Genomic DNA, 14,276 nt, shown 5'->3' on the forward strand with positions numbered 1-14,276 from the left:
TCAATGTGCTTCTTCCTGTGTGAATAATTATATGTCTAGAAACAGCCTTGGAGTGATTTTGCTGTACTGAATGGGGGAAAGATTAATAGTGACATTTGGAAGGCAAGTATATTGTCAGATTTTAGACCCTTTAATACTATTACCCTTGTTTTTTTGCATGGCAGTGGCTGTTTTTTCCCCCTTTTATTTTTCCATGAATATCATTCATAACATAGGCCAAAGTAAATGGGGGCATTGCTAGGGATGTCTAGCTCACAAACATGCTGCCTTTTTCTGATCTTTCCACTTGGAATGGATTCAGCCTAAACTAGCAGGGCAACTGTCTTCATGTAACAAATAAAATGCCTGCACTGAATGAAATATAGCTTGACAATATATGCATGCCTCTTTTCAACTTCAGCCAGAAGTACTATCCGCTTCTTTGCAGGGAGGATTTTATTTCCCTTTGAAATAAGAAGTAATGTGGTGGTGTACTTAATACTATATTAACAGTACTGCCTTTATCTCTAGGATCTGCATGCAGCCACTGTGAATCCAGACCCAAGTCTAAAAGAATTTGAAGGAGCAACATTACGCTATGCCTCTTTGAAGCTCAGGTACAATGTCTAAGTTCCCAAGGCATGACCAGCTCCATGCTGTGCTTTGCTGTAATTTGCCATAATTTTTGTGTGATTTTAAGAAGGATTTTTTTTTCCGTAACAGAAATGCTCCACAGTCTGATGATGATGATTCCTGTAGCATCAACAGTGATCCAGAAGCCAAGGTCTGTAAGAAGATCTAGAGTGGGATAACAATTACGTTCAGAAATTGTAAACATAACTTGCAATGTGCAGAATGTCTCCTAGATTTTGAAATTAAATTTACTCCTCAAAGTTGTGTTAGCGTTTTGGCACCACATAGGTTGACTTTAACTGTACAAGACTAACATCATCAAAAGAATTGGCAAATTTAAGGTTCACTCAGTTTGGTCAGGGTTAAGTGTGACTTATTTTAAAATGGCACAGGCCAAGAAATTGAATGTTACAGTTGTGGATTCTACTGTCTGGCTGTAAAAACTGGCCCGTTGCACAGCTAAGCAAGTTTCCTATCCTGGATAGAGAAGACCTTGCTGTTTGTCATGGCCGAGTGGCCACAGGGAGATTCAGTGGTAGAATTTGCTCTTTAGTTCTGGAGTTGTTCACTTTTTCAAGTGCCCCTTCTTGTTCATATGGCGGCTTGAACCCACAGCTAGTAACAAGGAGGTTGCTTTTCAGAACAAGAAACTTTGTGTTTTAAAACAGATAATGCAACCTAGTCTGAGGGTAACGTTTATGAAGAAAAATGAGATCATTATGTGAAAAAACAACACACTTAAATCAGAGCCTTGGTTTTTGTCATGTAAGGCCTTTGAGAAAAAAGGAGAAGCAAAACGTTTTGAATGCTTGTATATGTATTTCCGGATCTGTCATTCAGTTATCTCGCTGATGATTTTGCCATGTTCATACATGCATTTTTAAGGACGTCTGTGAATCTCTATAATTGGACACACAAGTAATTTAAGCAAGTATTTTGGCTCTGTCATATACCTGCAGTGATTGACAGGAGCATAGAGTATTTATGTACAGAAAGAGAGCTTATAACAGATTTAATAGTTATAGTAGGATTCCTGATACGTTTTAGGAGAAAAAACAGACTGATCTGGGAACTCTGGTGGTTGGACTAGATGATCTCCAGAGGTCCCTTCCAACCTTACTGATTCTGTGATTATATGAACTCAAACTTCTTTGTCAATTTGATTATTTGGCTTGTGATGTTTAATTCAGATGTAAATAGCCAAAAGCAGCGGTTTCAGCTGTGCTCGTTATCATGACAAGCAGTAAATTCTGAGAATAGTGAATGGAGYGGAGGAATGATTGAGCATTAGGTACCAGGCCTCATAACCAAAAAGCTGTTTTTTTCAAGATAAGACTTACAGCATGGAAGGCATTATAAGGAGGCAATGTTGTGGTATGTCTGATTCTTTATCCGGTGATTTGTCCTGGGTAAATTAAAAGCCCATCCTGCGTGGGGGACTGTGGTGTGCAGACAAGTAACACTCATGTCGTCTTCTCCCTTCCCTGTTTATATAGTTTTTTAAAYGGCAATATTCAGCGAACCCATACCCATGCTGTGTCAGTGAAATGGATGCAGCTTCTGCATCCGAGCTTGTCTGCTTCCGTCTGTATCAGCAGGTTTTGTTTCTCATGTTTAGGCAAAACCATCWTGATTACGCTTAAATGATTCGTCGTAACTGAGCCCTGAAATATTCACAGGAGAAGTGACTCTGAGGAGTAAGACGAGCAATAGAAGAGGGACTATATGCGTGTTTTCARAAATCGCTCGAGTCAAAGCCCGTGCCGTGCCGTGCGTCCCTGCCCGCCGAGCGGGATGCGGAGCAGCAGCAGCCAACCCGCGGGTCCTCCTGCCCGCGATGCTCAGCCGCTCCGGGGCGGTCTCGCCCCCGCTCACGGGCGCCGATGGGACGCGCCGCTGCCTGGTGCAGTCTGAAATTGATGATCTGAGACTTGGACAAATCAGATATTTTAGCCCCTTTAAGCCTTTCCTCTAGAGTATAATGTACCTTMTTTTTATTTGTTTGATTGTTGATTTTCCGTGGCAGCAAGCACGGTTGTTTTGGGATTTTTTTTTCCCCCATTGGAGATTTTTAAAAACCCATTAAATTCTCTATTGGAAAAATTTGTTAAATGGAACCTTGCTAAGATACTATATTTTAAAGCTATTGATGACAGTGGCCAGTAGTTTAAAAAAAAAAAATTTTTTTTTTCCTTGTTTTCCTGAATGGCACTGAGTAGTGGTATCTTTTAAGAAAGGAAGCGCTGCCACCTTGTGGAAAACTAAGGTAATGATCTTCTCCCAGAGGCTTTCTATTTCTGTAASGACTGTAGCGTTGCAAAAAATGTCAGTACTGGGAAAAGTTTGGCATAGAGTTCACGTGGTCCTTGTTATAGGAAAAGAGCTTTATGGAGCAAAGCAACTAGATACTCAAAATTATCAGTAATAAAACCCCCAATTTTTCTGTATATTTTGTGAGCTCAGTACATAATTTGGAGTTTCAAATCCTTAGTTACTTGCACAAGACCACGTTTTCATATGGGCAGGAGGAGAAATAGCTTGCATTTAAGGGCAGGRGATGGTTACGTATTGTTTCTTGGTTTCAGTAATTTATTTTGGTAGGAATATCTCGAAGAGATGACTCATTGCACTTGACAGAGATACTAATTGTGCATGTGAAACATGCACAGCTGGCAATGAGCTTTGAACTGGTACTTCCCAGGGGGCAGTAGCCTTCCTCGTTAATTTGTAGAGCAACCTGCACCTTCCTAATCGATGGCTAGAAAATGCTGCAGATAGTGGTCTTAGTTTGAAGGGAGGTAAAAAGATCCTTTTTATCAGTCCTGGACTGTCTCTTTTTACAGTGTTGTAAAATGCAATGGATGCCTAAAAGTGTAGAATAAGTGCTTAAATTTTTCCTTCTGGAGGCACAAAGAAACTGTACCTCCTGGGAGACCTGTCTCTGTTCACGTTTGGCCTGACATCTGCACTTGCCTTTTTTCTCTATTTTTGAATGTGGGTTTCTGTTTAGGCTTAGTATTGTCTTTCTATATTAAGCATTAATTTTCAAATTCCTTGTCCATATTGGCCTAGGCATCAGGGCTTTACTTCTAGAATAGAAGAATCTTGCTTCCTTAGGCATTGGCTTACTTTAGGCTTTCAGAAGCTCATTGGAAATGGGAAAAGGGGGGAAAATTATAATCCAGAAATAAGATCTTCTTAACCTTCCCCCCCTCCCAAAAAATAAAACATATACTTTAATATAGTTGTAGTAGGATGTTCTTTGAAAAGGTTTTGGGGTTATAGATTTTTGTTTGTTCCTTTTGAACACAAAGGTGCCCTTTTTCCTTCCCCATCTCACCAGCCTGGTAAACGTTTTAGTAGCTTTCARAATTGTGAATTGAAACAGATCTTCTGTTTGAAACATTCAGCGAATAATCCCCCCGAAAGTGTTTCTTTTGTAGAGAAAGAGAAAAAGAAGACAGTCTTGCCAATCATCGTAGTATAGCAGAAGTATATCCATCTTTCAGTCTTTGCAGCTTCAGGGTAGCAACGAGGAGTGATTGGGACAGCAGTTTCTAAATGGTTTGGTTGTTTCTGAGTCTGGCTGTCTGCCATTAGCAGCATTAAGATGCAGTCCCAGCTATGGAGGAGCTGAAGGTAAATGATGCAGGTGTTCTGAAACACTCTGCTTCAAAAGACGTTTTACAAATAGCAAATTAACGTAGTAAAAATAGATAAATAAAAAACTGTCTTTTTCATTTTGTGCATTGGATCTTTTGAGGAGTGCATTTGCTTACTCATTCTCTCTCTGTAATTGATTACAAAATGCTTACTATTGACATATGTCATTAAGTGACATTATAAGTGATAATGCTATTATGTGATGTACATCATAATATGGATTTCCATCTACAGGAAACCAGCTTCTACCTTCTCCCTATATGGAGATAAATCTAAGARACTGGCTCTTTTTAGTGATATATAAAACATTTTTTTTTATTTGTTTATAATGGCTGTATAATATAAATGTCTGGAGTACACATATATCTGGGATCTTAGATGTGAGGCTGCCATGCAGGGTCAGGACATGAGTGACTGAGCAGTAGGAGAGATGTAGAGGAAAAGATTTGCCTTGTAGCCTGTCTTAGAAAAATGTATCACAAAGCTACACCTCTTTTGCAAGAGAATGGAAACAGCTTTAGAACTTATCCRTAAGTTTCCAGATCTGTAGTAAAATAATTACATCCTGAATTTTTGCACACTGTCAGTGTTTTATTCATTGAGATAGGCTGTACAAACGCTTTCCATCAGGCTGCTGGGCTTCTAGAGGATTTGGAAAAGAGAAAATGAAATGCAGGAATACTTTTGTCTCAGATCAAATCAAAATCTCGGCCCGTAAAGTTTCAGTACTGACAGTGAGTTTGCTGCAGAATCTCCCATGTTTTTGGCCAACAGTTGCTGCTGGGATAACATCAATATCASTTATTACAGCAGAAAAAATGATGCGAATAGGAATCGTGTGGGTCAGGCTTCTGCCTTGAAGGAGTTACAGGCTTGTGAATGCCGTGGACACACGAGCGATGTTAGCTTTGGTGGTAGGTAGGTGTGTGYTGGTGACTGGCAACCCAGCGGGCAGGTCGCGCGTTGCCGATGCAGCTGGAGCCGGGTGCCCCAGCGTGAGGCCCCGTGCTGGGGCCAGCCGGTGCTGGAGCTGGGGCCAGCCGGCCTCAAAAACGGCGGTGCCCGCGGCGCCCACGGCTTTAGTGCCATCGCCGTCAAGATGCGCATGGCAGATTTTCTTGGCTCGAGTGAATCGTCCTGTGTACCAGCAGATAACCACCCATGGCGGCTGCGCAGAGTGCAAGCAAACGCTAGCAGCTGCTGGAAGAGTCCTTTGTTTTCTTGGAGGATTCCGTGTTTCATAACATTTTACTCTTTTCTTGTATTGAATTAATCGCAGTGTGTGTACTGCTCTGTGGTACGGCATGGTGAGTTGTTTCTGGGCCCACAACACTGAACTGGATTGATAAAGGAGTCAGTCCGGAGGAGCAGCCAGAGGCCGGGGGAGGAAACTGTCTTCGGCATATTCGCGTCCCACCGCCCAGAAAGCTCCCGTTGCCACTCAGCAGATGAGTGGGTTTGGTGCTCGGAAGGCTCCCAGCGTAGCTCAGCCGCTGCTCGCAAGCCTCCGCTCATGCTGCTGGAGGACCTCGCCGGTGGAGGAAGCGCAGCTCCCGGGTCCCACGGGAGGCCGGTCGTTCTGCCTCGTGCCGCCTTCGTCAGCCCCCGCGTTAGAACGGGCTGCTGGGCACAGACTGTCTCCTGGGCAGGTGTTCCAGATGTTCGTCATGTGGCCGCTAGAAAGCGAACTATCGGATGGTATTTGTGGATGTCTCTYTAATTATTTACAGTCATGTGCCAGTTTAGGGTGGCTCAGGGTAACAGCTTATTCTTGTTTGCAGTGTTGCAAAGCTTGCCCTTCTTTCTAATAGAGTTATAATGAAAATTTTATATATATGTGTGTGTGTGTGTATGTGCAGACACTCTGAAAATGGCACAGTACATCCTTGATGAGCTGTTTGTACTTTGCAGACTTGCTGAACAGTGCATTTTATGGAGGAAGTTAATTTAAAAATCAATTAAAGCTGAACATTGTATTGAATGGCAGAGCAATATTTAGACGGCCCTAACCATCGTGTATATTTATTTTAGTATTCCTTCTAGCTCTAAATTTCATTTTAAAGGAGCAGAAGTCTTCCTCACCAAAACTTCCTGCCTTTCGGCAAAGGGAGCAGGGGGGTAACATTAAGCTCTTAGGAGATTTAAAGGCACGAGATAGGCAGCACCAGTGTTACCCTGCCTGGGTGCGCGTTAYTCTCTTTGCTGGAAGACTGTAGCCCCACAGTGCTGTGGGGAGACAGCGTGACAGTGCAGGGGTCCTCARAGATGAGAGGCCCACCAGGGCTTGCAGCTCCAGATTTCTGTACTTTTTGTTCCCTAATCGCTTCATTCTCTTTCAAAGAACAGAAATCGATCAAAAGTGATTTAATTTCATTGACTTTGGATCCTATCATAAACATAATTTCTGCAGAAAACAAATTACTCTTGACAGTGTTGTTTCTAAAGAGACATGAAATCCTGACAGTACCAAAGGCATAAGTTTTTTTCCATTGATTCTGCAAGGTCAAGGGTTCACCTAAAGGTTTGAGTTACTTTTTTTTGAAGTAGTATGTCATGCATACTACATTTGAAATTTTGTACAACGCTGCTGAATAAAGTGATGCTGGCTGCTTTAGAGTTGCTTRTATCTGTCAGCGTGCACAACAGCCRTCRTCAGAAAAATAACTATATAACATTTAAGGTTAGCCATACTAAATGCAGAGGATTAATTTTAAAGAAATGTGTGCATACGTGCTTTCATGCCATGTAAACTTGTGTTTACTGACAAAGCGTATGTGTCAGGAGTGTTTTCTTGTGTTGTAGAGTAATAAAACATCCTTGAGTTATCCCCCCTTTTTTTTTCTTTCTTTTTTCAAGACAGACTCCAATTTGAGCATCATTCTAACAGCCATCCCKCATTAAGTTCTGGTGAGGTCTTTTCTTCACTAAGGAAGCATATTTTCTTATTTCACTGTATTAAAAGGAAACCTCCAAGACGGTACTGTTACCCCAAAACAATTAATGATCTCTTTAGGATGTGAAGTTAAGGTAGCATCTGAAATCAAAGGCTATTTCTTAGTGAGAAAAAAGAATTAGATGTTTTCAGTTTCTTCTTCAGAACTATATTTAGGGAATGGCTCTTAACAGAGTAATAGTAACTACTCCAGTTTGCTCAGCTGACATGTTTTTTCACTTGTCTCACAATATAGTAATGAATAAGAAATCAGGGTCAAAAAATCTTGAGCCCGCACAAAGGTCCTGCAACATTTTCTTGCTTTAGTAGAGCTGATTTGACCTCCCTGGCTGYGAGCCAGTGGGAACCACTGAGACCRAGAGGTATTAACCGAGAGCAAGAGCCACTTCAGCCATCCTGCACAGGGGAGTCTGCGAGTCAGGAAAAATGAGACGCCAGGGCCTTGGAGAAGGAGCAAGGGCTTGTCAAAGCAGAAAGGCCAATATTGAACTGCTATAGAGATGTAATTTATTACAAAGGCTATTTTTATAGTACCTGTAAAGCACTCAAATTCTATACCACGAAGGTTTAGTTTATAATGATTTGCTTAAAATCACAATTATTAGTGGATTTCTGAATTCTGTTGTGACCTGAATGTGTGCCTATTTGTATGATAGGGACGTTTTCAGCAATTCACATAATATAACATAAACTGCAACTAAAAGCTGGAAGTGCATAAAAATTTTATTAGTATGTTTTTTAATTATGCATTTTGGATTTTTGGTGATGAAGAATTTTAATGTCAGAGTATTTCTCCAAGCAGGTGGGTGCACTGTGGTCCATTAATGTAAATTAAATGAAAGTGTTTACTTGTTCGTTAATTGTATAGAGTTTCTTTATTCTTTTTGTCACTCGCTTTAACTTTTTTGATCATCTTCAGATTTCATGTGAAATCAGTGCAAGTTTTCTTCAGACAGCAGGCAGATATGTTGGAACATATTTCCTTCTTCTAATGTGGTGGCTATATTTTAGGATATTCAGTCTTCTAAAGCTTAAAACAACATGATAATTTGTTTTATTTTTAAGCTCCTCAGGCTAAAGTAGGCAGAATTTTCAGGGTTGTGTTGGCTGCATAGGAAACGGTTAATTATGTGACCTACATGCTTTGTCTCAGGCACAACTCTGCTCAGTGTTCTGTGATAAAATGCCTTATTAAATACTGTAATGATTTATGTCCATCTGCAGAGAGATGTAACCATTAAAAGGAAAAAGATAAAGGGAAAAAAAAGGGAAACTGCTCAAATGCAGGTTCTGTATGCTCAGAAGTAGAGAAGCTATTAGTAGCATAGATATTTAAATAAAGAAAACATTCTGTAGTAATGTAGATATTCGTAGTGGATACCCAACAGCTGTGTGATCTAAGAAACAATCAATCTGTGTTTTTTTAAAAGTTCATTAATTTGTTGTTCTCAARCAGATATCCTAATCCGATTTTTGCTTGTAATTGGATCTTTTCTACCCATGCCTTTACAATCCAGTTTCCTGTACTACTTCTGAGTAGTACTTCATCCTTCTTGTATAACTGATTCTCTTGTCCTCTCTCCAGTAGGAACTTGTATATGCTTTGGTTTTCCTGAATGTTTTTTTTTCCTTTAGGTATATGTTTAGCACTACAATGGGCAAAGGCCCAAGTGTGGCGTTTGCTCAAATGGAAAGATTTTTTGCAGGTCTGAGTCCTGCACAAGCTCCTTGCAGAGATCCTCCCGCAAAAGCACTTGCCAAGCAAGGTGCCAAGCTGCACCTTGTGGTGAAAGGTTTTATGATGCCAAAGAACAAGACTGTGAACAGCAATTGGGGGAGCCCTAGGTGATCTTTTAGATCTGAACTGCACAGTGAGAGAGCACGTTACAGAGTTTGGATTACAGCATTTATGAGTTTGGTTCTTCTGACTACAGATCATTAACTCTTTATTGTTGATTGGATTTKCAGCTATGCAAGCATAGGTTCCCTGCAGCTGTAAAACTGAACAGTCATACCYGTGCTTTCATTTCCGTTTGCATATATTTTCATGGTGAAGACTACGGTGAGGTGCTCTTCTTTCTTTGGTCTTGAAATTTATTAGGTATTCTCTTTGCACAACATCTTGTCTAGCCTAACAGAATAAAGAAAAGTGAGGTCTCCAATGGAGAGGAAAATACAAGATTGTTGACATATTTACAAGATGGTTGCAACTTAAAGGACTTTGTTTTATTCAGCTGTCTCTGGCACACAGTGTTCATGGTAGTGTCTTTGATGCTTCCCCATCCTAAACAGCAATGTGATCCAAACACAGTATATAGTTCCTACATCCGTTTTTCAGCCTGCTGTGTTATGAACTTCCTTTGGTTTGCTTCACACACAGTTTTCCTTGCCCAGCTCGTCTATATTCTGATGTTTTTCTAAATCATCCTTTTTAGAGTTTTGATTTTAAAATAAAGCAGAGGGCCCTGACAAGGCAGAGAAATCGGTAATGTTTATTTTGTAAGTTAATGTTAAAAATCTGTAACGTGATACAAAGGGCATTTGTTTACTTTCTAAAGGAGAGCAGAAATGAGATAGTCTACTGTAAGCCAAAAGCAGCTAGCCAGATTACCTTGAAATTCTGACATACTAATTAGCTGTGAGCCCTGCGTGYAGGTACTTAAGTAAATAGCATTACTGGGAACGCCTGTTTTAATGAGATCATGGGCTGTGAGTCGAGGAAAGCTGCGCTCGGCGGTGTTCGGCTTGGCCTGCTTTGGCTTGTGTGTTGGTTCCCGGGGGGAGAAGGTGCGTTAACACAGCTCGTTCAGGTCAAACGAAGCACCTTCTCTCTTGACTGTAAGTACCGTTGATGGGACCGAGGGAAGCGTGATGTGGTATCAGCGTGCTAAATAACCAAGCGTTTCTGCTTTAGCTGCTAACTCAGCTCACCCTGATTTAAGAACTGGGTCGTGTCTGACTGAAGAGAATAGGCTGCTRCTCGCTTCTGCTGGCTTTGGTTTGCTTTTCTTTTAAAGAGCATCTCTCTGTTGAATAATAATAATAAAAAAAMCACAATAAAACCTGATATAGATCTTTCACCAGCGAGTTCTGGAATTGCCAGCAATAYGCAGGGAGGTACGTGCACCATCCCCCAGTATAGATATGTGAGTATATACCTGCGTTATCTGTTTCAGTGATGACAAATGAACATTATCACATGTTCGTAGGTTTCACATGTTTCTTTGAGTCATCATATTATCTACTATTTTAACCTGCAGAACGATCTGTATTTCTTTTTGAATATGCGTAGCATGCGTATTCAGTGAGATCCACCCAAGAAGTAAAGGTGGCATTCCTTACGGGGGGGTGAGGGTGAAAGCCTGCTGAAGGGAAAATTTGGGGCTGAGAAAGACCGAAGAACAGCAGTGGATGCTCTGTTTACAGAGAGGTTGACCTGCAATTCATACAGCTGATTTTTGGTTATCTGGTATATTTTGAGTAAAAGAATGTTTCCTGTATGTGTGTGCTCAAGTGTGCAGGTGAGGAGTTGCTTTCAAAGGGGGTTGTTGAGGTTTTTTGAGTTTTATTGTGGATTTTTGTTTGTTTGTGCTAATTTCTTTGGGAAATTAGTTTGTTTTGCTGAGGTTATTCTGAGTCACTTTAGATTATGGTAATGGCTTGTTGTACAGTAAACAACGAAAGACTCTGTTGCCCTGTGCTGGAAGCCAACTGAGTTTCTTGTGTCTGCCGGGCTCGGGAGGACTGAGGGGGACTGGAAAYGGGAAGGAGGCCAGAGCCTTCCCACAACAGTGAACGCGTGGGGTGGATGACAGAGCATCCCCTTCAGCTCCCTCTGCAATCACAGCAGTGCACTAGCAGGGAAGAGAAATGAGTGGTGCAGCCAGTGGAGAACTTAAAGCATAGGATAAAAAAAAGCCAGAAAAAAGAAAATAGTTCAGCATCTTCATTAACAAAGGATGTGCCTGATGTCAATGTGAACTGCCTTYTTTAGGGGTACTCTGTTCAGTGCAAGGACTTGATTTAACCTCTGTGTTTGGAAAGCAGCTAACAAATTGCGGATGATGTTGTGATGTGAAGAATAATGAGGAAGCAATGTGCTTATTATACATATTTAGCTTTTGCTTTACTAGTGCTCTGTTATTCACTTTAATATTGAAATACTCATAAAAATCTTTCTTCTGGCACAGTAAAATCTGTATTTAAAAAGCTTGCAAAGATAAATATTTAATACCCCAGTAGGCATCCCAGCGCTTTCAACAAGATTCATGAGCATCAGATGTGCCAAAACCAATTCTGCGATGTGGGATTAGATGACCTTAATAGATGTTAAAACTTGACTATTTTAGTATCTTCAGGTGCAGCCTCGCAGTGACAAATGCTGCAAATGGTGACTCCTCCATGGTTTCCTCTTTCCTCTCCTCCCTGTCTCTTTTTTAAAATTTGCAAGGCAGTGCGTCTCGGTCGCCAGCGGTGCCGGCTGAGGAAGCARGCTCCGTGGGAGGATTTCTGTGTTGGTGTCCTTTCCTGAGAGGCAAAAAAAAATCCAAGAAAAATCCTGGGCGAAACTCATTAGTCTTTTTACCCACCGGTGGATTTTATTCCTCTCCTAGTTTTCCAAAGTTGGCACAGTGTACATATTTGAAACGCTTTGGTGTTTTGGGGTCTGTTTTTGAGGATGAGCTTCCCAAATGRGACATGAGTGGTGATGCATCAGCTCAATCCACTCATTCACTTCACCGCGGTTTCCAGAAGATGGCAAGTGAATATTTGTGGTCCACTGTAGCAGACCACAATATTCATTTATARTTTGGAAAAGGGATGGGGTTTGGTTTGGCAGTGTTTGGTGGCAATGTCTGTTGCTGTTATTAAATGCCAAAAGACAGTAGGAGTTGTATATTAGAGGGGGCGGCTCAGGAGCTATTATTGGTGAAATTTTAGGTATCATCATAGAAGTTCAGTGTGTCTGTGAGCAGGGTACAACACTCAGTCTGTTGTGCCTTCTTGCTCACAGTGCATTCGCAATTTAAGAGCAAGGTACCCGTAATGTTCTCTAGATGAAACCTTAATTCATAGACAAACTTCACTGACTTCATTTGAGGTCTGTATTTCATCCACAGGAAAGCCTAAGAATAATTTTTTTTTTCAGACTTAAAGCTTTTTAATTATCTACTCTAGTAAATGTAGCATAGTTATTTCCAGGCAATTCCTCCCATTTTGTTTTGTTTGCAAAAAGCACCATATGCGCAAAGTAATGTTGCCTTGGATTGTTCTGCCAACTCAGTGCTCTGGTTGGCTAAACATCCTTCTGCTAAAAAATTGTATAATTAGTTTGTTTTATTTTAAAGGTCATTTTTAATTTCTTCTAGAAAAAGCTTGCATTTCTCTTAAGATGGCTTTTCTTTTTGTTAGTGCTTTGAATTTGTTGTTGACTACCTTAGTTAAACTTGCTGTAAATTTGTTTTCTGTAGTTCACAATGAATTAAATTTTCTGGTTAAAAGCCAGACAATGAGATATACTGTAACTGTGAATTTCACGATAACAATAGACCTAATCCAACTATATTTTCTTTCTTCTCAATTAGAGCCRAAGACACTGACCAAATTTTCCATTCTACTATATCTTAGTTTTACTTTTTCCGCTATTCCTCTGTGCATATGTGTGATCTACTAACAGGATTTAGTGCTCCCTTATTTCCTCCTTTATATTCACAAAAGTATTTTAGCATGTGCCATTACTATACCATTATTACTGTGCCATTATTTACCCCCACAGACACTTTTTCTGGCAAATCATTTATTTCTCTTTTGATGTTTCCAATGATTTTGCCTTACCATTCTCAAATTATGTTTTAATTTATTGACCTATGAGTATAAGCTCATCTGCAAAGCCTTGACTCTGTTCCTTCGTGGCCTGGGATCTTTAAGCTTAAGTGACTACTGGCTAATTTCTGTTCAATGCAAAGATTTCCATAGCTGGATGCAGCTGTGTCAATGTRCAGTGCTGTGATACATGTTCAGATATTTTCTGGTTTCTTTATAGTGCTTTGCTGTGCGCTCTCTGGGCTGGGTAGAAATGGCAGAGGAAGATCTTGCTCCTGGAAAAAGCAGCGTTGCTGTGAACAACTGCATCAGACAACTCTCATATTGTAAAAACGACATCAGAGACACTGTTGGCATTTGGGGAGAGGTAAGAATGCAATGACCCGCCAGTTCCTCTTGGGACATTCCTCTTGTGTCACAAAATATCTTGAAAAAGAATTCTATATAGTCAAATGCATCCATGCTTGTTTCTTTATCCATCTAAAATGTCAAGTTAAAATTGTGTTGRTCAGAAGTTAGACATTAGAGTACTCAGGTTTTCTGTGCAATCTTTAATGGACTTTAACAGGAAAAAAWTGTTTTCAAGTCCCATGTTGGGACTTCCCTTTCCCAGCTGGCACAGCTAGAAAATACAAAATTGTTCAAGGGCAGATTTGACATTTTTGTTCCAAATGGCTCAGGACAGCAAGTGCCACAAAGTCCTCAATTTAACGTTTGTGTCTTTGCTCTGTGTATTTTGTAATGCACAGTAAAATCTAACAGCATAGTACAAAACTACCAGTGGGTGCTATAGAATACTATTGGACAATAAAAACAAATTTCTGAATTACARACAAGAGATCAAAGGGAGGGATGCTGAATAAGCAGAAAAAAAGTCAATTCTGACTAGCACATATCTGTATAATAACAGTGTTTAGACACACACAAGCAAAACCATTGAAATTAGTGGAAAGTTTTCTCTTGACTAGAAGTTTTAGAGTAATGCTTTGGAATACCATTTTCAGACATGTTTACCAGTGAGAAAGGGACTTCAAGGAAACTGAGACTGGAATGTTCAGTGCTCCTAAAACACATGAGAAGACTGAGACTGATAGTCGGATGGCTTAATTTAAGATGATTATTTTACCGTGTTTCAAAAGAAAAAGAATTTTCTCATGTGTCTGTTAGTTCCTCTCCAATAACTTTTGAATCTATTGACCACTGTCATCCAAATTTGTCGTTGCCA

General features: G+C 40.3%; 1 protein-coding gene across 11 annotated transcripts in view; it reads left to right on the top strand.

Moving 5' to 3' along the window:
* The window catches only part of APBB2 (amyloid beta precursor protein binding family B member 2), a 153,148-nt gene that overhangs the window by 91,866 nt on the left and 47,006 nt on the right, over positions 1–14,276 (top strand). For 8 of the 11 annotated variants that reach the window (XM_085322697.1, XM_085322699.1, XM_085322691.1 and 5 more), the window contains 4 exons: positions 40–102; positions 511–596; positions 703–763; positions 13,272–13,418. In XM_085322697.1, the coding sequence (XP_085178823.1) occupies positions 40–102; positions 511–596; positions 703–763; positions 13,272–13,418 (357 nt within the window). The remainder of the gene's footprint in view (positions 1–39; positions 103–510; positions 597–702; positions 764–13,271; positions 13,419–14,276) is intronic. The other 3 variants (XM_085322701.1, XM_085322700.1, XM_085322702.1) reach the window with 1 other exon arrangement.

This window comes from Rhea americana, unplaced genomic scaffold (assembly GCF_003343005.1).
Source record: "Rhea americana isolate MKP2758 unplaced genomic scaffold, rheAme1 scaffold_8, whole genome shotgun sequence".
Classification (NCBI taxonomy): domain Eukaryota; kingdom Metazoa; phylum Chordata; class Aves; order Rheiformes; family Rheidae; genus Rhea; species Rhea americana.